The 26,336-nt window shown below is 42.0% G+C and overlaps 1 protein-coding gene across 4 annotated transcripts in view; it reads right to left on the reverse strand.

The window, feature by feature from the left end:
* Positions 1–26,336, reverse strand: part of THRA (thyroid hormone receptor alpha) — a 207,231-nt gene that overhangs the window by 21,685 nt on the left and 159,210 nt on the right. For all 4 annotated transcript variants that reach the window (XM_075845669.1, XM_075845671.1, XM_075845670.1 and 1 more), the window contains 4 exons: positions 8,062–8,123; positions 4,322–4,452; positions 789–936; positions 4–209 (listed from right to left, as the gene is read on the reverse strand). In XM_075845669.1, coding sequence (XP_075701784.1) covers positions 4–209; positions 789–936; positions 4,322–4,452; positions 8,062–8,123 — 547 coding nt within the window. The remainder of the gene's footprint in view (positions 1–3; positions 210–788; positions 937–4,321; positions 4,453–8,061; positions 8,124–26,336) is intronic.

A 26,336-nucleotide genomic window follows, 5' to 3' on the forward strand; every position in this document is an offset into this window, starting at 1 on the left:
CACCAGGAACTTCCTGCGCTGCTTCCAGTGGCTGCCCTGTGCGTTGGTACTTCGATGAGCTTCTGTCACAATACGGATCAGCTCCCATTCTTCACTGCTTGGCTCAGGCCGCTGCTGCAGAGTCTTGATCATCTCCTCCTTCCGACGCCGTTCCCGATTTTCTTCAATCAGCTTCCGCTTGGCTACCCGCTTGGAATCATCCAGGACAACTGTGGAAAAGGAAGGAGGCAAATGAATAATGAACAGAATAAGAAAAGCATAATGTGCTGTTACTACACAACTTGAATTAGTTATGTTATGTGAAAGCTTATGCCTGTGATATTACACACATAAGGCTCTGTTCACATCTGCGTTGGGGTCCCGTTCTGACGTTCCGTCTGAGGTTTCTGTCAGAACGGGACCCTGAGCAGACACATCTGACACCGACTGAAACCTCTGGTTTCCGTTTCCATCACCATTGATTTCAATGGTGACGTAGCCGACGCCGGTGGTTTCTGTTTGTCTCTTTTGCGCACCGGATCCGTCAGAAGAGGACCCCAACGCAGATGTGAACAGAGCCTAATAGAGTTAAAGGCTATGAATATCTTTTAAATAGTTTTGTTTCATATATAAAAATGTCAGTCAGTGTGTTTTGTGCAACTTTCTAAATACTTTTTATTAAAAATAATTTTTACATTTTGAGATACAGCGGCTTTATATCCTGTATACAGAGCAGCTGTATGTTTAACTAAGTTTAGCTGTAACTTTGAATATAAAAAAAACAGTATAGTCATGGTCATCAAACTTACGGTCCATTGCCATGCCAACAGCAATACATTTCTTAAAGCGACATAGCTGGCACTGATTCCGGGTGATCTTGTCAATGATGCAGCAGCCATCGTACTTGCAAGAATACGAAGGGTGCAGATTCTTTTGGATGGTGCGGCGAAAGAAGCCCTGCAGGATAAAAAAAAAAAAAATATACACATTTCAACTCCTTCAAAGTCTGTAGTAAATATCATCCAACACTTCCTATTGTCTGATACCTGATCTAATGGAGAGATACTTCCCTAAAAGTAGCTTTAGGCCTTATTCACACGAGCATGTCCGATTTTCATTCGCAAAAAATGTCAGTGTTGCGTTAGGCCTCATGCACAAGACCGTAGTGGTGTGCACGGCCGTGATTTGCAGCTCGGACGGCTGCGGAGTGTCACCTGCGAGCCTCCCCCCAAAAAATTGCATGGCCGCGTGCATTCATTTCTATGAGCCTGGACCACAAAACACGGCAGTAATAGGACATGTCCATTCTTTTTTCGGTGCAGGCTCCTGGGCAATGCATAGACCGTGGAAACCACGATAGTGTGCATGGGCCCATTGAAATGAACGGGGCCGCAATTCACCCGCAGATTTACTGATGAATTGCGGCAGCAAAAATCCGTTCGTGTGCATGGGACCTTAGCGTGGTTTACGTGCGTCATCGGTTTGTTTTTTTTGTTCATGTTTCTCTGCAAGCACTTCCTGGTTTCAATTTTCTTTTTTTTCCCCACATTTCTTTATCAACTGATGCATGAAAAATTAACAGCACACTTTTCTTTTTTTTTTACGCACCCATATACTTTAATGGGCGAGTCTGGTCCGCAAAAATGGACCAGAATAAGATATGCAGTGACTTTCTTGCAACGGACAAACGCTCCGTGAAAAAACGCAGATGTGTGAATTGCAGGGGTCAGTGTGCCGTCGGTTGTTAAAGAGACTCTGTCACCACATTATAAGTGCCCTATCTCCTACATAATCTCGAGAGATTACGATGTAACCTGTCATTTCAAACGAGATTACGCTTGCCTTGCTGGAATCTCACAGAAAAGATTCAGAAGTGTCAGGATTGAATAAACATCACGTCCAGGCTGGTAGTGATGTATATTCATTATCAGGACACTGCAGTAATGTTAGTGTTTGTGTATGTGGCTGCACATAACGATATAACTATATCGCTAGTGGAGTGAAAATGAATGGAGAGAAGTGCATGACGCTGATTGGTCACTGATTGGTCAGCGTCATACACTCCTCTGTACAACGCCCACTTGGTCTAAAGTAAAACACGCCCAATTGGGCATTAAGAAACTCATTAGCATAAAGCTAAAAATCGCTCATAAAGTGGTTTAAAATAGATCGTTTTTCAAAATAAAAAGCACTGCTGTTACCTACATTATAGCGCCGATCTCCTTATATAGGAGATAGGGCGCTTATAATGTGGTGACAGAGACTCTTAAACATAGCGCACACTGACAAGAAATGCGCTCATGTGAATAAGGCCTTATACTGTATTTAGAGCTTATCAGAATGCTGCTAAATAGCTAAAACACGCAAATGGAATACACTATAAAGTTATATAGCAATGATCAGTGCCCAAAAATTACATCTGCTGTCACCTATGGCACTAAAGAAATCAGATGTTTGCTTTGTTAATAAATGCACATGTTTTTCAGTCCAACGCGACAGATGTTTTGAGAAATAATTGAAAACTCCCTTTGCAATTAAGCAAACCTTCCATTTTCTCATTGTCAAAAAACAAACAAAAACTGGACCCCTGCTGTGGTGACTGTGCTATCAGAATGGGGAACGGCGTGACTGACTGTCGGTGATGTACTGACACCTCACGTATGAGAATTGGAAACTCGTGTGTTATTTTGACTAAGGCTACATTCAAACGAGTGTGACAAATTTACGCGTGTAAAAAAAAGTGTGTAAATCTGTCCGTGTGCGTTGCGTTATGCACCAGTGTGCTTTGCGAGTGGCATGCGTTTTTCACAAACTGGCAAGCACACTTTTTTTTCATGTAATTGATGCGTAAAACACAGACAGCCCACTGATGTGAATCCGTGCTGTCCGTGGTTTTCACACACCCATTGACTTCGATGGTTGGCTAGGTGCGTGAAAACGCACCAATATAGTACATGCAGCGAGTTTCACGCAACAGACTCTCGCTGCGTGAAAACTCCTGCATGTCTGAATTGCCCCATTGAAATCAATGGGGCAGTGTTGCTGTGCGTTGTTTCAACGCACAGCACATGGACGAGATTCACGTTTGTGTGAATGGGCCCTAATGCTGTTTTTAGCTGTATATATCTACCTATCTCTCTCTCACATCTATCTCTCTAATATTCATCTCATATCTCTCTCACACAGTGGCGTGCGCGCATGTGCACACACACACACACACACACACACACACAAACACAAACACACACACACACACACACACCGGCTGTCTCACATTGTGCTCTCTCTCTCACACATCTCTCTATCCATCCAGACACATTATAGGTGTTACTTGGCTCGCAGAATACTATTTTTATTATTTAGGTTGTTTTTAATCCACTGTGGCCATTTCCTGTGGGTATTTCCGGCCTAATAATGTGTGCCAACTGGAAGAGGAAGACACAGCATCATTATACGCCATACAATCCAAAAGTTAAAAAAAAATGGTTTCTATTATTGCAGCCTGGGAGAAGGAAAGTGTAGCTAAACATTTAACAAAATTCTGACATGTCATAATGACATGTCAGAAGTTTTGATCGGTGGGGGTCCGAGCACTGAGACCCCCACCAATCGCTAAAATGAAGCAGCTGAAGCGCTCGTGTGGGCACTCAGCCGCTTCGTTTCTGTTCGGCTTTTTCCGGAAAGTGCTCGGACCCCCACCAATCAAAACTTCTGACATGTCACTATGACATGTCAGAAGTTTGTTAAACGTTTAGCTACACTTTAAATCTTAATTCTCTGTTTGCACCAGGACCCTACATATTATACACTCGATTACGATATTGATAAATAACTAAGTTTGACAGAAAATAAAAAGTATTAGGCTATGTCCACACGGGGTATTTTGGGGGAGGAATATCTGCCTCAAAATTCCGTTTGGAACTTTGAGGCTGATTTTCCTCTCCCTGCACGCCGATTTTCGCCCGCGGCCATTGAGCGCCGCGGGCATAAAACAGCGCGAAATACGCTTTCTCTGCCTCCCATTGAAGTCAATGGGAGGTCAGAGGCGGAAGCGCCCGAAGATAGGGCATGTCGCTTCTTTTTCCCGCGAGGCAGTTTTACTGCTCGCGGGAAAAAGATGCCGACGCCTCCCATTGAAATCAATGGGAGGCGTTCTCGGGCCGTTTTTGCCGAGTTTTGCGACGCGGTTTCCGCGTGTGAACATAGCCTTATTCTGACCACATAATCATCTTATTTTAATGACGTATTTTATCACTTTAGCAACGGCATGGGAAGACGCTGTCATTGCTTTCAATAAGTCAGACACAAGAGATCGCTGCAGAAACCATAGCAACTTACTCACCTTGCAGCCCTCACAGGTGATGCACCGGTAGTGGTAACCTGTGGCCTTATCGCTGCACACCACGCATGGCTCATCTTTGTCCAAATAGCTAGGGATATACCCTGCAGAGAGCAGAGATACCGAGCTGTCACCTGTGTTACCGGGTGAAAGGAGAGGGACAGTCTTAATCAAGTCAATAACATGGGTACATGCTGTGGGGGTATAGACAGACTCCTGACACAGTGTGCCAGAACAACAGGTCAATAAAGGAAACAAGCAGAGTGTTAAAATATGAGAAAAGAAACACAAAGGATCTTATACAGAAACTGCAACAGGCAAGACGCACAGCTATAGAGAACACACACACAGCCAGGTCAATAAAGATAGACCAATGCATGAAGACACAGGAACACAAGAAGGCCTGTTCATTGTGTTGTAAGTAATTATCGAGTGTCTCTCCCTTCTGAATATTTCTCTCTTGCCATTTCGGAAGTAATTATGTTTTATAACTCTGAGATCCTGTCTGGACAGTGCAGAGATGGCATCAGGGTGAGAGGGGGGGGGGTCTGCTGTGTGGGGTGAACCAGCGGCTTCTGCTATGGAAGGGGTAACAACGTGGGAGGGGAGGCTGACATTGGTATGAGATAGAAGATCATGGTCACATTTCAAAGGAGGAAACACAGCCCTACAGGCAATGTGCCATTGAATAGGACAGTGTCAAGGAACACCTTAGGCCCCCTTCACATCATGTTTATTGCACTGATTGACATATATGCCGGGAAAGGTTAACGACGTATACGTTAATTGTAGGCTGTGACGGATCCATCTGCCACCATAGACTAAAATAGTATACGTTAAACATATACGCCATGAACACTCATGACACTGTTCATGACATATACGTTAAACGAATACCATTGTAGTCAATTATTGACGGATGCCACTGTTAGGCATCCGTTTAATGTATCCATCACCCATAGACTATAATGGTATCCAATTAACGAATACGTAATTAAAAGCTATTAAACAGCCCATGACTTATACATTATACATATGCCTTATAGTGGCATGTCACTCATAGACTCACCGCACTGTAGACACTTTTTTGCGGATCCTGCGGGATGGAATAGCATGGTCTTATGGAGACCTATAGACACATTTAACGTGTACACCAGGAGCTTTCCCGGCATATACGCTAAATGCTAGGCATAAACGTCGTGTTCAGGGGGCCTTACTGTTGTGCTTTTTCAGGAGACTAAATAGTAATTTCAGATTCATCACGACTAATGTTTTAATTGTCATAGCAGATATTGGGGTGTACAAAGACGAATAGTCCCCCCCATAGCAGAGATTTTAAAAAAATAGCGTCCTCTACTGGTGCTGGTTGATGAAACCCTCGCATCCTAAAACAGTAGTCCCTGTGCTTTTTATTTTCATAATCCCTTGCAATGGAGAAGGGTGACATAGCGGTCGCTAAACTATTGTTTACTAAAAACAAGCTGTGTCTGTGGGAAATTATAGCCCTCCAAAGCTTCAACACCACCTATCTGGAAGGGCAATGGGGCCAATCTTAACCAATCCAAATTTAAAGACTGCCCCTATGGTAAGTATGCCCAGGAATATTATGCGTATGTATATGCGTGTGTGTGTGTGTGTGTGTGTGTGTGTGTGTATGTGTTATATATATATATATATACACACACACACATACACATGTACATACACAACCGTTCAAAAGTTTGGGGTCACCCAGACAATTTTGTGTTTTCCATGAAAACTCACACTTATATTTATCAAATGAGTTGCAAAATGACTAGAAAATATAGTCAAGACATTGACAAAGTTAGAAATAATGATTTTTATTTGAAATAATAATTTTCTCCTTCAAACTTTGCTTTCGTCTTGGAATGCTCCATTTGCAGCAATTACAGCATTGCAGACCTTTGGCATTCTAGCTATTAATTTGCTGAGGTAATCGGGAGAAATTTCACCCCATGCTTCCAGAAGCCCCTCCCACAAGTTGGATTGGCTTGATGGGCACTTCTTGCGTACCATACGGTCAAGCTGCTCCCACAACAGCTCTATGGGGTTGAGATCTGGTGACTGCGCTGGCCACTCCATTACAGATAGAATACCAGCTGCCTGCTTCTTCCCTAAATAGTTCTTGCATATTTTGGAGGTGTGCTTTGGGTCATTGTCCTGTTGTAGGATGAAATTGTCTCCAATCAAGCGCTGTCCACAGGGTATGGCATGGCGTTGCAAAATGGAGTGATAGCCTTCCTTATTCAAAATCCCTTTTACCTTGTACAAATCTCCCACTTTACCAGCACCAAAGCAATCCCAGACCATCACATTACCTCACCATGCTTGACAGATGGCGTCAGGCACTCTTCCAGCATCTTTTCAGTTCTTCTGCGTCTCACAAATGTTCTTCTGTGTGATCCAAACACCTCAAACTTCGATTCGTCTGTCCATAACACTTTTTTCCAATCTTCCTCTGTCCAATGTCTGTGTGCTTTTGCCCATATTAATCTTTTCCTTTTATTAGCCAGTCTCAGATATGGCTTTTTCTTTGCCACTCTGCCCTGAAGGTCAGCATCCCGGAGTCGCCTCTTCACTGTAGACGTTGACACTGGCGTTTTGCGGGTACTATTTAATGAAGCTGCCAGTTGAGGACCTGTGAGGCATCTATTTCTCAAACTAGAGACTCTAATGTACTTGTCTTGCTGCTCAGTTGTGCAGCGGGGCCTCATACTTCTCTTTCTACTCTGGTTAGAGCCTGTTTGTGCTGTCCTCTGAAGGGAGTAGTACACACCGTTGTAGGAAATATTCAGTTTCTTGGCAATTTCTCGCATGGAATAGCCTTCATTTCTAAGAACAAGAATAGACTGTCGAGTTTCACATGAAAGCTCTCTTTTTCTAGCCATTTTGAGAGTTTAATCGAACCCACAAATGTAATGCTCCAGATTCTCAACTAGCTCAAAGGAAGGTCAGTTTTATAGCTCCTCTAAATGGCAAAACTGTTTACAGCGGTGCTAACATAATTGCACAAGGGTTTTCAAGTGTTTTCTAATCATCCATTAGCCTTCTAACACAGTTAGCAAACACAATGTACCATTAGAACACTGGAGTGATGGTTGCTGGAAATGGGCCTCTATACACCTATGTAGATATTGCATTAAAAACCGGACGTTTGCAGCTAGAATAGTAATTTAGCACATTAACAATGTATAGAGTGTATTTCTGATTAATTGAATGTTATCTTCATTGAAAAAAACTGTGCTTTTCTTTCAAAAATAAGGAAATTTCTAAGTGACCCTAAGCCTTTGACCGGTAGTGTACATACATTATATATATACAGTCCAGCAATGGATAAACACAGCACTCCAAAATAACAGGAAATCAGGCCATGTGCTCGTCACCAGGGGATGAATCAATTCCCCTATTTTATGGATAGAAGACAGCGTAGGAAGCAGTGACGGCACCAGGACTTCAAGGCAGATGCAAGCAAAGTGGATTTATTCACCTCAGAAAAACACAGCTACATACATATACACACACACACACACACACACACACACACACACACACACACACACGATAATTGAGGTTTATTGTTCTCCTGGAGAATCCGTTTAAGAGAAGCAAGTAAAATTAAGACAGAAGAGGGATGGCAAGAGATATAGGAGGGTCTATGTGACACAGTAGGGTTATGTTTTAGAAGAAGAATCACCCTCAACCACCCTTTTTGGAACTCATACCTGACATACCGCTTTTTCCCATACATTGGCTATTCTTTCTTTTACGCTTCCCATCCGGCCACCTGTATGGATAGAGAGATAACATGATTAAGACACAAAAATGAAGATGTAGAGGTTGTCAGACATAGTTCACTAATCCAGACATGTGCATTGTACCCACAAATTGAGGAAGAGAGAACAGGAATAGAGTCCTATAATCCTGTATGTCATTGATATCCAAGTATTAAAACCATTAATAAACAGGACGCCACCTAACACACCCACGTTTGAAAACGCTCAGCACCTTGAACTTAAATGCCCTGGATTACTATATTGTGTCACTGTGTCAGTAGTTAATATGTCCATGAGAAAGTGTCAACCTGCAGGAGCTGAGTCTTATACCTCTGTTGTTGGGAGAGGAGATGCCCGGTGGCAAATCTAAAAAGCATGAGTCAGAAAGGAAATGCATGCCATGCCTTGGAACTTTTGTATAAATAAAGACTATTTACATCTATAATTTTTTTTTGTCTTTATTATAAAAAAAATTAAAAAACCCTAAGATGTCATGCAACACAGACCTAATATCTGAGATGCTAAAACACCCTATTTGCTTTGTTCTAGTTGGTAAGTAGAGTTTGATTCCTTGTTTTCACCACATAAGGAGCATCACTAAAGGCGTTTGATATCCGCTCACCTTTTCTCCTTAGATAGAAAGAACAGGCATATTAAGGGAGGGTTCCAGGATAAAGTTTTACAGAAACTGGGACCCTGAGAAACATGCAAAGTAGTGCCCCTGGCTATTTTTAAACCGCTTTTTAGTGATCTCAAAGTCCCTGGTGGTCTAGGGTAGTAAACAGGTCATGTGTACGTTCCCTGGTGGACTAAGGCAGTGAAGGGATTCAATTTACATTCTCTGGTGGTCTGGGGTAGTGAAGGGGTCCATGACAAATGCAGGTTGCTCCTAGGGGTCAGCACATTTAAGTTGCTCCTGGGGAACTTAAGTGTCCCCCTAGAAAATGAGGGCCCTGGGCAATTGCCAATTTTCTCACCCCTTTAAAATCGGCATTGGTAGGATCGTTGTGACAACTGCTAGATGGAGGTTATCTTCTGTCTATTGGCAGTTAAAGTCAATAATGGCACCCATAACAAGCTGCCTTAGTGCCTACTCACATCAGTGTTGCTTTCCGTTGAGAAGTTCCGTCAACTGCGCTATTGATTCCATCAATAACAACGGAACCCTGCCGTAACGGTGACAAACGAAAACCATTAGCAACATTTCCGGCACCTTTGAGATCAATGGCGATGCAAACGGAAGCTAAGGTTTCTGTTTGCCTTTCCGTTCAAGGGTACCAAGACGGAATCCCTCAACGGAAAGACAACGCTGATGTGAACACAGCCTAAATGTTGGCAATATGTAGGACAATATAGCATCCCTACTTTACAAGTAAGCATGATTATTTATTATCATTTTGACAAATGATTCACCTCTCGTCTGGAGATGGCAGAAAGCCCGGCTGGTTCTATATGCTCCTCTTGTGGATTAGTAATGGTGGGCAGATAATAAGCTCCATACATTCCTTCTGTCTGTGTCATATAATGCAGTGGGAGTAACAGGTTACATGTTCAATAGATTCCTTCTACAGTCTGCTCTACTCAATGCAGAGAGGGAGGAAGAAAGTTTCAATATATCTATTCAGCTTTGGCAATTTTGCTTCGATGGACAATAAATCTGACTGCGTAACTAGTCATTGGGAGGGGAAGGCCAGCACAGTATAAAATGTATTGTCTCCGTCTGTTATCCAGGCAGAGATGTGACACGTACTTCAGTGTATGCCCTCAAATACAAGAGGCAGAACTAATAATGTATACTTTTGTCATCTTACAAGGTCAAAGATGGGACATGTGAGACTCCCAAATAAAGCATCATTTAGCGACAAGAGCAATGGATGTGGGATATGGTTTCATTGGCAGCATCAAAGGAAACATGGCATGAGCATAACACAGATTAGATAATGGTCCTGTTTTTGGCAGCCAATAGTGGGATGAGAAACATTATCTGTATCACATGGTATACAATAAAACTTCTATATAAGTTTGCCGTGGGAGAAACAAAACACATATACAATGTCTGTCATCCAACTGTAGGAGTTTCATAATTTAAAAAAAAATATTCAAATCTTATTAGTAACGTTTACTTGATTTGTAATTTTCATGTCACCTATATAAAATGTAGAAACAAAACAGCTGCACTATAGAAAAGCTCCATTGGGTATCTTGTTTCCTTATAAAGGACCAGCTCTACAGACATGTCTGTGTTGTGCCGTTCCTCTGTTATTCCGCCTGGAAACGAATGCATAAACTGAATGGGTGGTACATTTCATAGGGTGTGTCCCCTACAGAGTCTGACGCTGTCAGCATTCATGGTACAGCGTCAGAATGAGCCTGAACACCCCTTATTAACATGGGGAATGTAATGCCCAGTTGTTATTTTTCTGCATACATTTCCAAGAGAAACAGATGAATGGCACAATGAAGAGTTCTATAAAAATATGCTAAGAAAGGTTATTTCATGGTGAATACAAGTAGTGACTACAACGGACTTGTCAGGAGAGCTGACAGATCCTCTGTAGTACACCACACAGGAGAACAGACCGATCCTCTATACTATACCACACAGAAGAGCTGACAGATCCTCTATACTACACCACACAGGAGAACAGACCGATCCTCTATACTATACCACACAGGAGAGCTGACAGATCCTCTATACTACACCACACAGGAGAGCTGACAGATCCTCTATACTACACCACACAGGAGAACAGACCGATCCTCTATCTATACTATACCACACAGGAGAGCTGACAGATCCTCTATACTACACCACACAGGAGAACAGACCGATCCTCTATACTATACCACACAGGAGAGCTGACAGATCCTCTATACTACACCACACAGGAGAGCTGACAGATCCTCTATACTACACCACACAGGAGAGCTGACAGATCCTCTATACTACACCACACAGGAGAGCTGACAGATCCTCTATACTACACCACACAGGAGAGCCGACAGATCCTCTATAATACACCACACAGGAGAGCGGACAGGTCCTCTATACTACACCCCACAGGAGAGCGGACGGATCCTCTTTAAAGAGGCTCTGTCACCAGATTTTGCAACCCCTATCTGCTATTGCAGCAGATAGGCGCTGCAATGTAGATTACAGTAACGTTTTTGTTTTTAAAAAAACAGCATTTTTGGCCAAGTTATGACCATTTTTGTATTTATGCAAATGAGGCTTGCAAAAGTACAACTGGGCGTGTTTAAAAGTAAAAGTACAACTGGGCGTGTATTATGTACGTACATCGGGGCGTTTTTACTTCTTTTACTAGCTGGGCGTCCTGAAGAGAAGTATCATCCACTTCTCTTCAGAACGCCCAGCTTCTGGCAGATCACGCTGTGACGTCACTTCCCCAGGTCCTGCATCGTGTCGGACGAGCGAGGACACATCGGCACCAGAGGCTACAGTTGATTCTGCAGCAGCATCGGCGTTAGCAGGTAAGTCGATGTAGCTACTTACCTGCAAACGCCGATGCTGCTGCAGAATCATCTGTAGCCTCTGGTGCCGATGTGCCCTCGCTCGTCCGACACGATGCAGGACCTGTGAGTGACGACACAGCGTGATCTCTCGAGAACACGCTGTGTGTCTGCACTGCCAGAAGCTGGGCGTTCTGAAGAGAAGTGGATGATACTTCTCGTCAGAACGCCCAGCTAGTAAAAGTATTAAAAACGCTCCGATGTACACACATAATACACTCCCCGATGTACACACATAATACACGCCCAGTTGTACTTTTACTGTAAACACGCCCACTTGGACTTTTGCAAGCCTCATTTGCATAAATACAAAAATGGTCATAACTTGGCCAAAAATGCTCGTTTTTTAAAAATAAAAACGTTACTGTAATCTACATAGCAGCGCCTATCTGCTGCAATAGCAATAGGGGTTGCAAAATCTGGTGACAGAGCCTCTTTAATGCACTAAACAGGAGAGCTGAGAGGTCTTCTTTACGGCGCTAAAAGACCAGCTGACCGGTCCTCTTGAAAGGGAAATTCTATTGCAAATAAGTGTTTCCTATTGTTTGCTTTGCAGTGCTCAAACCTGTCTGGACCATTGTATAGTGATAGGTGCAAAAGAGGAAATTTGAGACAAATCAAGTATGCATTTGTTGCCAACCAGCAAGACTTGTGGACACACAGTGATAATAAACCACATGAATTTCCATCCCGTAAATTTATCTTGAGAAGATGGCCTTCTTTTGGGGACAGCAAATATAAAAACCTACACAAGGTTAGTTTGTTTTTCTATTTCTCGGTTAGGGGGTAACAGACATCTCCTAGTCTAGATTTTGTATGTAAATATGTACATTTTAAAATACTACCAGTTATACCAATACTACGCACCATAATATATATTTGCTGTTTTTCTACATCTTTCCTTGGAGTAATGTAATGGTTAATCAAACCTGGTGTGTTTGGTTCTGCTTTGCGGCATTTTCAAAGCAGGAATGTTGTTTTTGGAATTCGACATAGGGTACTGATTGCCGAGGATCCATGCCAGGTTTGCCATAAACAACTTTGATTCCCCCCAGATGCGGGGGAAATCAAACCAGAGATAAACTTGCACAGATGAGAAGAAGGGAGAAAAGGCCGACAACAGAGCAAGTAACTTAGCTTCTGCTAAAATGAAAACAGAAGGGTGTGCTGAGCAAAATCACAAAAAAAAAAAAAAACCTACAAAAGGAAGTATAGGAATATAACAAATATAATGGAAAAGCGAAAATCAAAATGTATAGCACAAGCAAGTGGTATAGAACAGGACAAGAGATAAGTAAGCGAGCAAGACAGGTAAAGAGACTTGACATACAGGAAATCTGTGATAAGGCCGGAAAATAAATAAAAGTCAGTAGATAAAAGGTATACAATACAACTAAAGATTGCTTAAAGAGGCTCTGTCACCAGATTTTGCAACCCCTATCTGCTATTGCAGCAGATAGGCGCTGCAATGTAGATTACAGTAACGTTTTTATTTTAAAAAAACGAGCATTTTTGGCCAAGTTATGACCATTTTTGTAGTTATGCAAATGAGGCTTGCAAAAGTCCAAGTGGGTGTGTTTAAAAGTACAAGTCCAAGTGGGTGTGTATTATGTGCGTACATCGGGGCGTTTTTAATACTTTTACTAGCTGGGCGCTCTGATGAGAAGTAACATCCTCTTCTCTTCAGAACGCCCAGCTTGTGACAGTGCAGATCTGTGACGTCACTCACAGGTCCTGCATCGTGACGGCCACATCGGCACCAGAGGCTACAGTTGATTCTGCAGCAGCATCAGCGTTTGCAGGTAAGTCGATCTTACCTGCAAACGCTGATGCTGCTGCAGAATCAACTGTAGCCTCTGCTGCCGACACGATGCAGGACCTGTGAGTGACGTCACAGATCTGCACTGTCACAAGCTGGGCGTTCTGAAGAGAAGAGGATGTTACTTCTCATCAGAGCGCCCAGCTAGTAAAAGTATTAAAAACGCCGCGATGTACGCACCTAATACACGCCCACTTGGACTTGTACTTTTAAACACACCCACTTGGACTTTTGCAAGCCTCATTTGCATAATTACAAAAATGGTCATAACTTGGCCAAAAATGCTCGTTTTTTAAAAATAAAAACGTTACTGTAATCTACATTGCAGCGCCTATCTGCTGCAATAGCAGATAGGGGTTGCAAAATCTGGTGACAGAGCCTCTTTAAAACAAAGGGAAGACTGATTAGAAAAAATCTGCTCTGGAATATCGTGTATTTAGTTTCCTCCTACAATGAAGAATTTACTGAATCTCTGCTAGAGAAATCCCTAGCACCTCTTGCAAATACCACGTGCAGCAGACTGTGCCAGAGAAGGTGTGACTGGGGCACAAGCCAACGACAGGTCACAGGATCGTCACAAACCTCCCAATTCTCAGAGATCTCATTGCTCAGTGTTATGTTCCCTAAATGAGATGTTGGTCCACACGTGGGCCATGCTGTCACAATCCACATGTGCTGCCCAAAGCAACCAAACCATAGTAACACTAGAAGAGGACCTCTCAGATTAGTGACATAGCAGCTATTTCGCATTATGCCAGGAGCTACAGCAAGGAATGTGTAGATACAAAAAAAGCATGCAAAATCTGAATCAAATCTGCATTGTGTGAAGAAGGACTTAAAGGGAAGGTGTCATGATTTTTTATTTTATTTTTTTATCATATTGCTTTTAATATGATATTAACATAAATTGTATTTGTGTTCTCATGTTCTACTTTTTATTTCTCTATGGGAGCTGCCATTTTTTTTCATCTCTGTATGTGTCGATTAACGACACATACAGAGATGGAATACGGCACATACAACCCCATAGAGAATACGAACGGGAGCCGTTCCATTCTCTGAAGCGTACGCCGTCTGTGCGGGAACGGCGCATGCGCCACTCCCAAACAGACCAAAACGAAGCTCGTTCGCAGAGCGAAATCCGGCGCCATTTTCATGTGGATCGGAAGTTGCTACCGGACAGTAAGATGACGACTTCCGCCCATATGTTCAAGGGAGCGAAGGCGCAAGGAATTGGAGTTGAGGCAGCGGGAGAAGGTAATTTTTGTTCGTGTATTATGTTCGTGTATGTTCGTGTTATACTATCTGCTTGGCACTGTATCTAATACTCCTACACGGTGCAGTCGCTCAGAAAATGGCGGCACACAGTGTAGGAGGTTTGAAGATTCAAACCCTTCCTTCTCCTGGCACTAGCCAGAAGAAGGGAGGGGGGATTTTCTGAGGACACTAGAGGAGAGTGTGTCCATCCCAAATTTGCAACATAAATCAATGAGGCTGCTTTACCACATTCACCATGCTGCAATTTTGGGAACTGCTCCCTCTAGTGCTCAGCACATGGAAATGTTATAAATTAGAATCTAATTTATAATATTTCCTGACTTGTAACAAAATTAAAACAACGTGTAAATCACTTAAATAATAATTGTTTAACTAAAAAAAAAAGATATTTTCTAGAGACACATTCTCTTTAAAGGTGTGTTCCCATCAGAGACAATGAGGACATATCCACAGGATATGTCATAAATGTCAGATAGATGTGGGTCCCACCTCTGGGACCAGCACCTATCTCTAGAACGGAGACCCCTAAACCCTGTTCTATCGCTCTGTGTTGTGGCTGAAGCGTGTGCTTTCCGACCATGAATTACGGAAACAGCACAGCTCACTCAGCTATGCTGTTTCCGTAAGTCCCATTGAACTGAATGGTAGCTACAGAAACAGCGCAACTCACATGATACGCTGCTTCGGTAACTGCCATTCACTACTATGGGTGTTACGGAAACAACGTAGCTCAGCGAGCTACGTTGTTTCTGTAATTCATGATCGGAAACGACACGCTTCAGCCACAACAGAGAGCAGTAGAACAGAGTTTAGTGGGCCCCGTTCTAAAGATAGGTGTGGGTGCCGCATCTATCTGATATTTATAACATATCCTGTGCATGTCATAAATGTCTCGGATGGGAAAACCCCTTTAAGGCTAGGCTTCCACAGCATCATATACAAGTCACTGTGGAATTATGCCAACTTTAATGTTTCCCCTACAGGTTGGGGCTCTATCCTCAAATTCAACGCCACTGAAGTAATTGCATATAAACAAGACAATTCATATAATATACTTTTGCAGATTCTATGTTTATTTCTCTTCTTACAGCTCCCCCTTAATGATTCCTACAGGGTATGTCAGTTGAGGTTCCCCTAGCAACCACTTGGCGGCCTTTCCTTTCTGTGTGACTACCTACACATGTATAGAAGTGATCACAGGAAGTTCTTTCTGTAATACATAGTAATTCTATGATGCACAAACTTTTTTTTAAATCTCACCTAGGAAGCATGAGTAGACTTTACAAAAAAAATCATGCAGCTTCAGGATAGAAAACATTAAAGTCAAGGGTTGACATGTAAAAGTATATGTGCTGTGTACGGAGAAGGAGGCCTCAGGGCGACTTTGTGAAGAGATAGGCATTACAAAAATGAATGAACATTTTATGTATATACTGAAGCGTGAGCTCTTTGTTTCTTCTCTGCATACAAATGTACTACTGTATTCCATTTTATTTGTGCAATTTAGTCTGGCTCCCGAGCCTTGCAAAATGATAAAATGTTCATTACCTAATGAACTTTTCAGAAACATGGTCCATTATATAAAAATTTCTAGATGTTCAGGTGCGCACACCCACACAGGTGTTTTATAGGGGCCGTTGCTCCTGTAAACATCAAACTGCATGTGTATGTATTTATGGCTTTTATTCGTGTACATTGAATTCTGGAGAGAGGTAGAAAGAGCTACACATAGGTGAAGGCAGGGCGCAGAGGCTTGCAGCTATGCGGAACTAACTAGGTCTCGCATGCTATATGGCAGGGAGTGGCCCCCACTGGAATTGCCTTGTTTTGTGCGAGAATAAACAGTATATACATTCGCACGTTCACACATAATATATCAAAGGTTGAATGGGGTAAGACAAGCTCTTTTATTGTTCCCATAAAGATAAAGCTGGTGGGATCACAGGTTCTTTTGTCTGTGTCATTTGGGCAGGTTCTTATTGAAACTTAACTAATGTGTCACTAAGTGGAAGCAAGGACAAGTCTCATATACCGCCCATGTGTCACAGCACAGTTAGGGGGTATAATATAGAAGTGATCTGCCTAGTCATGCATCGATACAAGGAGTTGGAGATGTATCACTGCATAATTAGAAAGATTTGCTATGCAGAAATCTAGGAAAGCCGAGTGACAATCCCGGTGGAAGCCAAGGATGATCATATTGGCCTTTACCCAACTTTCCAAAAAATAGATGAAATTCAGAAACAAGTAAACTCCTCCTCCTCAAGGTTAATTTAAAGGGGAAATGCTCTTTTAGAAGTTGCTAAATGTGAGAAAATCGGATAGATCTGCGTATTTCCCTCCAATCAACACGTGCACTCAGAAGCTTTTGATGTTGAGATACACTATCTGATGGTGGAGATCATATTTTCCATAACTTTCAGAGGTTGTTTAAGAAGGTCACAAAATATTCCACTTGTTTTCTCTGGTTACCTTAGATGAAGGGAACATTTGCAGACATGTCATACCATTCACCTCGGGGTGGTCACACATCTGTGGTGATTAAAGTATTAGCCTTCTACATGTAAGCAGCCATATTGTCTTCTGAAACGAGGATCTCCTCAATCTCACCACCTGCTCTTGAATGCACAGGTTCGGTTTTAATAATGGCAGCATCTTGGTTAGGTGATCGGTTCACTTTAACTCTTTCAAGGTTGATTATAGTATTTAATCGATGTGTGTCAGATTTATTGGCGGAGCTTGTCCCATGACTGCTACCGTATCCTAAACAATGGTATATATTACCACAATTCCTTAAGGTAAATATACTGTATGAAGGAAAACTTATAGCAATTATGCCTGCACTGCGGGGGTTACGTTTACACGTGGACACCTCACTGAAGATGAATATTTGCAAAATTCCCCCTTTAGTCCGCCTCTCCTTAGGTCCCCCCCACCCACTGGTAAAGTACATGCTGTACCAGACAGGGGCCTGGGCAAATTGCCAACTCCTGAGGTCTTCCCAGTTCATGGCTCCAGGCCAAAGTCTGCATCCCGACACCTGAAATATCCCCCTGGTGACAGGGAGGGGACGAGCATGAGAGGAGAGGCAGTCACGGGACAGGGAGCCTGTGGATAAACATCCGTCTCCTGATTGACCTCAAAGGGCAAACAGTTACCTTAACTCTCCCTTGGCTCAAACAACGGTTACTAGATTGTCAGCTCTTAGCCCCAAAGTCCAGGGGAGAGAACTAGAAAAAAGTAGGTGGAGAAAGAATAAAGGTAAACAAGCTCACAGAGGACATGACGTAACAGTAAAATTGAAAATGGAGACTTGTGTGGGCTAATGCAAAACTTCTTATGTCCTAAAAGACTTGCTGCTTCACCCCTCCCTTTGAAGACATGTGTTGTCAGCTGATAATACGATTGTATGACAAACGAGAATCTTTCTATATGGATTTCCTGTACTGGACAGGACAAGAGTGCGTCTTGTGTAATGTCATTAATCATCCTGAATATTACGTGACCAAAGGTACTAAATGGGTAGGAAGCTACATTTCGATACTTCCCATAAGCAAGGCCCACTACACAATATGCCGGCGTCAGCCTATAGTGAAGCAGTGAGTGAGACAAAGTTATTCCAAGTTCACAATCCATTTGTATTTTTCAAAGGAATAAAACTTTATTTGATTAAGTCACAAACATACAATATTTGTAGGATCAGTCATCCGTGAGGGGAGTCCTATGCGTGACCAGCACCAAGGAGGTCTGATCCCGTTTCTATAAGGTGGGTAAAATATACAAATATTCTGACTGATGGAAGTGGTCTAGATCTTAGCATACATGGCAGACTGTTGCTTGATTGAATGGCAATGAACTTTGCCGGGGTTACCTTTTCCCAGGATCTTACATCACATTAGTGCTATTTAAAAAAGGTCCGGGAATCCCCCTTGGAATTGCTCAGATATTTTCGGAACTAGAAAATCTTAGAGTGGTGTTCTGAGAACCACACGTTGCTTAGAAGACTTATGGGAATAATTAGTTCACGGTCACTGGAGAATACCAGGGCACACCAGGAAGGGGTTGTCACACCAAGACAGTCCCTTTTCAGTCTGACCCCGGCTTGGCGATCAGCAGATCACTGCAGATCCGGTTTTAGAAAACCACAACGATCAGCATTTATCAGTATATGATGTTCCTCTGCAGAAATAATATTATTGCAGACCAGTTTCCACTCTGCCTCATGATGTCCATATGTCTGAATATGTAGTCAATAAGAACTTTTATAGCCATGAGAAGAAAACAACCCAAAACGTTAAAACGGTTGTCCGAGATTAGAAAAAAAGGGTCAAATATTTTCCCCTAGAAACAGTGCCGCTCTTGTCCATAGGCTGCGTCTGGTATTGCAACTAAGCCCAATTAAAGTGAAGGATTGTAAGCTGCAATACCAAACAAAACCTATGGACAAGGGTAGTGCTGTTTCCTGGATAAAAAAAATAAAAGCTTCTTTCGTAATCCCAGACAACACTTTAGCACCAGCAAGTGCATATAGGACAAAAGAAAGTGTGAACAAATAAATATATATATTATATATAAAAATGAACACGCACACAAATGTCTACACAACCTTTCCTTATCCTACAGAAATGCAATCACACATCAGTCACACTTCCTCTACAAACTCTGAGGTGCTTATTGTCTCGGCACAACCTGGTACAATTTGCGTATGTTTATTCAGTGATAGGGTACGGGCTTGGCATGTATAGCCATATCACGCGGGTTTCATCTATACTAAGAGTGATTGCTCTATCTACCTTCTACTCACACTATTAGTACATTGTGTCTGTATTCATATTTAAAGAGGCTCCCTCACCACATTATAAGTGGCCTATCTTGTACATAATGCAGTCGGTGCTGTAATCTAGATTACAGCAGTGTTTTTTATTTAGAAAAACAATCATTTTTTACCTATATTGGCTTTATGCTAATGAGTTTCTTAATGGACAACTTGGCGTATTTTTACTTTTTGACCAAGTGGGCGTTGTGGAGAGAAGTGTATGACGCTGACCAATCAGTGACCAATCAGCGTCATACACTTCTCTCCATTCATTTGCACAGCACATAGCGATATAGCTTTATCGCTATGTGCAGCCACATAAACACACTATAACGTTACTGCAGTGTCCCGACAATGAATATACATTACCTCCAGCCAGGACGTGATGTCTATTCAGAATCCTGACACTTCTGTAGCGTCTCTGTGATATTTACAGCAAGGCAAGCGTAATCTCTATGATCACTATGTGCTGTTTAAATGAATGGGGAGAAGTGTATGACGCGGATTGGTCACTGATTGGTCAGCGTCATACACTTCTCTCCACAACGCCCACTTGGTCAAAAAGTAAAAACACGACCAGACCAGTTGTCCATTAAGAAACTCATTAGCATAAAGCTAAAATAGGTCATAAGTCCGTAAAAAATTATTGTTTTTCTAAATAAAAAACACTGCAGTTATCTACATTACAGCACCGATCATATTATGTAGGAGATACGGCACTTATAATGTGGTGACAGAGCCTCTTCAATGAGAAAACCCCTTTAACTAATCTGAAAGGGAAACCAGTAATAAAACTAAACAAACTACATCAACTAATCAGCCACAAAAGTTCTTATTCGGGGCCAAAAATGCACCCTACACAGAGTCCAAATCTACAGGTGAATATTTTTCAGGGGCTCTTTAAATAAAGGTAATTCCCCTCCTCCCTCCGATAAAAAAAAAAAAAAGAATAAAAAACAGAAAAAACAGAAAATCCCCACAAAAAAACCAAAGATGACAAGGCGTGTTTGTTTCCTCCTTATCACTACCATAGAAGTTTCCTTATCTAAAATAAGCAAATGTGTAGCTGCAAGATAAAACGGTGATAAACTCCTTACATGTACGTGAGACATGGCATTACGAAACACTGGTATACAACTTCATGTGTCTGGGGCCAGAAACAATCAGTTCACATCTCGTCAGAGCCTTTCTTGGAGGTATACATATATGTCGCTCAATGTTAAAAAGATGTATACTGCAGTATACTTTTTTGCGCGCGACCCAATCTATATCTGCGGCGTATTTATGTACAGTAAAAATAAAAAGGTATGCCGACGCATATCAGCCTAATCGAGGCCAAAAGGACACTTTTGGTATCCGTAGAGTGAATAGGGGCCTATGGCTACGCTAGGGAGTGTTCCCGGCGCATACACCGAACGTGTTCACATAACGAGATGTGAACAGAGCCTTACAACAGATTTAATCAGAGATCAATTCAGTGTAAAAATCAGGAATGCTTTGTCCAATAAAGACCGATTTATGTGAATTGATACTAAAGACCCTTTTACAACGGCCGATAAGCGGCAGGTGCAGTGAGCGCCATTTGCGCCGGTCACATGGAGCTATGGATGGGGACGAGCAGTCGTTACTCCGATCGCTCGTCCCCATACGTTATCATGTCGACAGCGCGTCTCCCTGTTTACACAGGGAGATGGGCAGCCAACAACGATAATCTTTTATACTTTTTTTACAACGATACGACCAGCAGATCGAGAAAAAAACCACTTTCTCCAAAAAATCTAAAAAGATTACCTGGAAATATCTTTTGAATATTTTTTTAGTGGGAAAAGCTGGGTGACAACACAAAAGGCTGTCTCTGGGAGGTATTTTGGTTATCACTCCGCTTTCTCAGAAACAGAATTGCATCTGACTGATCATAAATGCAATGATTACAAGTAGTGAATATGTACAATAACATTTATGCCTATAGCCTGCATAACAATAGGCATTTTAAGAAGGGATCTGTAGTGAGTGAGAACACCAGTAGCTAATAGTGTATGAGTTGTGGGCATGCTGGGAGTTGTAATTCCACAACCGATGCATAGTCGATGGTTGAAGACCACTGAAGTAGTGAACAAAGATGAAAAAGTATGGATGTTGGCCGAGATCTTTTTAATAGTACAAATCACTATACTCAGCGCTCACCCATGAATTAAACCATGTAATACCTCAGTGTACGCTTGGAGTACTAAAATTCAGACACGCCACGTGTATGTCCCCAGCGTCGTAGTCTAGGCACACTGCTGATAAACAGAACATCACGCAGCATTTTCAATTTGTCTGACTCATTTGGACGATTTATTTTGACGTTGTGGGCGGCGAAAGCTCAAGCTCTGTGTTCGCCGCACACTTATACCGCCTCCCTCCCTCCCTGACGTTTGTGATAGTGCCGGCTGAACAGGATGAGGATCTATGTTGGCAAAGGAACCCTATTTATATGCGAGCAAGGGATTTCCCCTCGCACAAACAAAACACTTTGCCAAGTTTGTCGTTTATACAGATTATAGGGCAGGCTGGTGCCAACCTTCTCACACACGCTCGCTGCTCTTCGGTGATATTTACAAATATAACACAAACCTCATTTGTTGCGGCGCAGACCTTCTGCCACATGAATAGCGAGCACAACACGGGTACAGAACAGGCATAGACGTGGGACCTAATTAGATCTTTTCGCCCCCTTCTTTACAAGCATATTTAATTAGTGTTTCCATTCCGTAACTTAATTTCCTGCGCTCTGATCAAATTTGATTACCGTCAGAAATAATTGTTTTGCCATGAAGAAATGTCCTTAAAGCCATATTATGATGTAACCCCTATAACCAGTATACCAGGGGTTAATTTTCAGTACTACACTTATATACTGTATATTGTTTATCGTTGTGCTGTATGGCAATTTTTATTAAAAGCATAATCAGATGCCAAAAGAAATAGTCAATTGTTTAACTGAAACTATTTGCTGCTCATATCCTGAGGGTGTGATATAAGGATCGACGGATATCATAGCATACAGCGCAGAGAGTGTATAGGCCACCTGGACAGGTGGGGGAGATGGAAATAGCGGCCCTCACTAACCCCTTTAGAACTCAGTGTCTGTATGGTCTTTTGCTAGGAAACTATTGGAAGTTTGTATATTAGATAATCAGTAATGGCTTTAATTATCAATAAGATACAATGTACACGTTTAAAATTGTACAATTCGTAGCGGTCTATGGATTATCAGTGGGGTCACTTGTGACTCAACTGCACTGCATGAAGCTTGAGGTCTTCGTTCTCTAAGGATGGTGTCACACTGTGCGTTTTGTTGAGTTTTTAAGAGTGGGTTTTTTTGTTTTGGTAGATAAACTTCCATGTATCTCAATGGGAAGTCATTAACCAAAACAGAAAAAAAGCATGTTAAAAACACAACAAAAACGCACAGCGTGATTCCAGCCTAATGCTCAAAGTGTTTGTATCAGTTGTACAAAGGCTCTGGATCACATTTATACAATAGAGACTCCTGTAAACAGCAGCCTGTAGATTGATGAGAAGTGGTTCCCCAGCCAGCCCTCAATGTTAGAGGATTTCCCACCATATACTTTGACAGCATATGGACTAGGGTTGCACGATGCATCAAAATTTCGATACTGTTTCGATATCGTGCACCCTCAAATGGTTCAATACCGTTATTTCATGTATTTAGATACGAAGCTGTGCGGCCGCACAGTTTAGTATTGTAATACATGAATGTGGTTAGAGCGGGGCTGCGGGCATGTAATGCAGTCATTGCCCTGCTCCGGAGTCCTGACAAATGTGTGCGTGCACGGTCAGCAGGATGTGATGCGACCAGCGCTGCACTAATGATTGCCAGCACTGAAGACAGAACATGGCGGGCGCACTACAAAACACCCCCATGTTCTGTCTCAAGCGCCTGCGCCGCCGCTCATTAGTGTATAACCGGCCACATCACCTCATGCTGACTGTGCGCACGCACTTATTGTCAGGAGCGGGGCAATGGCTGTATTACAGAGCCACAGCCCCATTGTAACGGTGGAGATCAGAGAAACCTCTCATCTTCGCCGCTATTCCCTTGAATGCTGCGATCAAAGCTGACTGCAGGATTCAATGGGTAAATGAAAAGGGGGGATTCCCGAATCCCTGTGATGCGAGCGAGGGACATACCATACATGGACAGACAGCCCAGGGTCCATTGAAGGACCCCAGGGCTGTCTGACCATATTTCCTGTTGTTAAGGCATACTTAGGTATGTCCTAACAACTGCCTGTGTACTATCAGTATATAGATATATGCCAGTACATTAAAGTTTTTTGTTTTTTTTAAAAATGAAAAAAATAACTAAAAGTAATGTTAAATTACACACACACACTTTTTACAATAAACATTAAAATAAGTCTCAATACATAAAATATATACATATTCGGTATCTTCGCGACCGTAAGAATAAAAATAAAAAGTGTCATTTATGATGTTTACGTTGTTATAAAATAAAAACGGCTTTCTTTCACTTATTAATGTGAGGCACGAGGTATTATTAATTATGAACCTTCATGTGCCTCTTATTAATAGTAATTAACACAATCATGGTCCTCATGCATTAACCCAATGTTGTCCATTATGACTGAGGAACATGATGGGGTTAATTACTATTAATGTGAGGCACATATAGGTTCAAAATTCATCGCACCTCGTGCCTCACATCAGAATATGGAAGAACTTTTTTTTAAATTATTATTATTGTTGGCAATGTATCGTTTTGGTATAGAGTATCGCAATACTACATGAAGTCTCCGTATCGAAGTCCAAATTCTGGTATAGTGACAACCCTAATATGGACTATATAGGTTAACAAAATCTGATTACAAGAACAAAGGAGCTTGTACCCGTTTGAGATATGCGCACATGCGTGGTCTGTTGACTGTGTCATTCTCTTAATGGGATTAACTACACATGCCCGGAACGGGGACCAGGAACCCCCATTCGCAGGATCTGATGATATGTCATAAGGTAATCTAAAGTCGGAGAACAACATTAATTTTAGATTAATGTGGCAGCTACAGTGAGGGGTTCAGATCAGAACACTATAATGTTTTGCAGTAACCCTAAATCCCAAACAAACAGTAGCAGGGCTTCTTTCTATTTACACAAAAAGCAGACCCTGGAACATACTAAATATTGCGATACAATGTAACGAGCAAGGAATATATACTGATACAATTGGCTCACAACTTTACAAAACAATGCAGGATGTTCATCAATATTGACAATTAAACAGTGTGCTATACAATACACTGCCTCTCCATGCCGCACATGCTTGTATTACGTTCCTCCCAATGGAGCAACCAGAAACATGTAGATAGCGCTATAGATAAAGTAGGTTCAGGATAAAAAATATACAGGAATATTGACCAAATGAGCAGATACAAGAAAGATTGTAAGATGAGCTTTGGGGATGTCTGTGAAGAAAGTGGGCAAAGGCTTGAGCAATGTCATGCTACAGGGAACAACAATTCTATCCAATGTCTAGGTGTAAATACCATTTTCCCTTCAAGTTTTGTACTGAAATATTCTCTGCAACATAGAGACGGACACACGACTCCAGCTGTAAAACATTCTAAAAACTCCAGTTAGGAAAGACTGAATAGTTACTGAATACAGCACATTGACAAATATGATGTAAGAGCTGGCGCATGACCAGGATTTTGCATAATTATTTTTCTGCTGTTCCTTCCCTCCTTTCTCAAAGGAGCCATTTTAAGCCCATGTGTTACATAATATCTAGTCACCTAAATCTGGTGCTACAGTATGTACAGCTGAGGTGGCCATTTTATGGGGAAATCCGTATTGTAATCTTCCTTGTGCCTCTTGACTTAACCACTATCCTTAGTTCTCAGCAAAATCATAGGATGAATTCACATGCATATAGGTTCATTCCATAGCATGTCTGTGCTGGATACATTGTATTGTGGACTTATGTATTTAATTCAGTTGCGATTTGTCCAAAGTTACAGATAACGTACAGCACTATGCAAAACTTTTAGCCAGTTGTGAAAAAATGCTGCAAAGTAAGAATGCTTTCAAAAATAGAAGAGTTAATAGTTTTTTTTTTTGATCAATTAACAAAATAAAAAGCGAATGAACAGAAGGGAAATCTAAATCAAAATCAATATTTGGTGTGACCACCCTTTGCCTTCAAAACAGCAATTTTTCTAGGTACACTTGCACAAAGTCATGGATTTTGTAGGATTAGGCCTCATGCCCACGTCAGTTTTTTCCGTCAGGGCACTATCCGTTTTTGTCACGGATAGCACCCTGAACCCATTCATTTCAATGGGCACATGCACACTTCTGTTATTTTGACTGATCCGTTGTTCCGTTCCATCAAAAGTAGAGCATGTCCTACTTTGGTCAGTGATTCCGTGACCGTGGGGCCCATAGAAGTCAATGGGTCAATCAAAAAAGCGGACGGCACACGGAAGGCTTCTGTGTACTGTCCGTTTTTGACGGATCCGTTGTCCTAGCACCGGCAGGGCATGACAAAGTTCACAGACTGGGACGTGACAAGTTCAAATAAAGAAGCACAACGTCCGTTTAAAATGGAAACAGGGAACGGACACGGAGTACACGCGGAAACCACAAAGATATCAAAACAGACCCGTCAAAAACAGCAGAGAAAAGGGTGATGGAAGTGTGCTTGAGGCCTTATAGTCAGGTGTATGATTAAGAAATTTTACCAAAGTACCAAGG

The sequence above is a fragment of the Rhinoderma darwinii genome, chromosome 13 (genome assembly GCF_050947455.1).
Source record: "Rhinoderma darwinii isolate aRhiDar2 chromosome 13, aRhiDar2.hap1, whole genome shotgun sequence".
Lineage (NCBI taxonomy): Eukaryota > Metazoa > Chordata > Amphibia > Anura > Rhinodermatidae > Rhinoderma > Rhinoderma darwinii.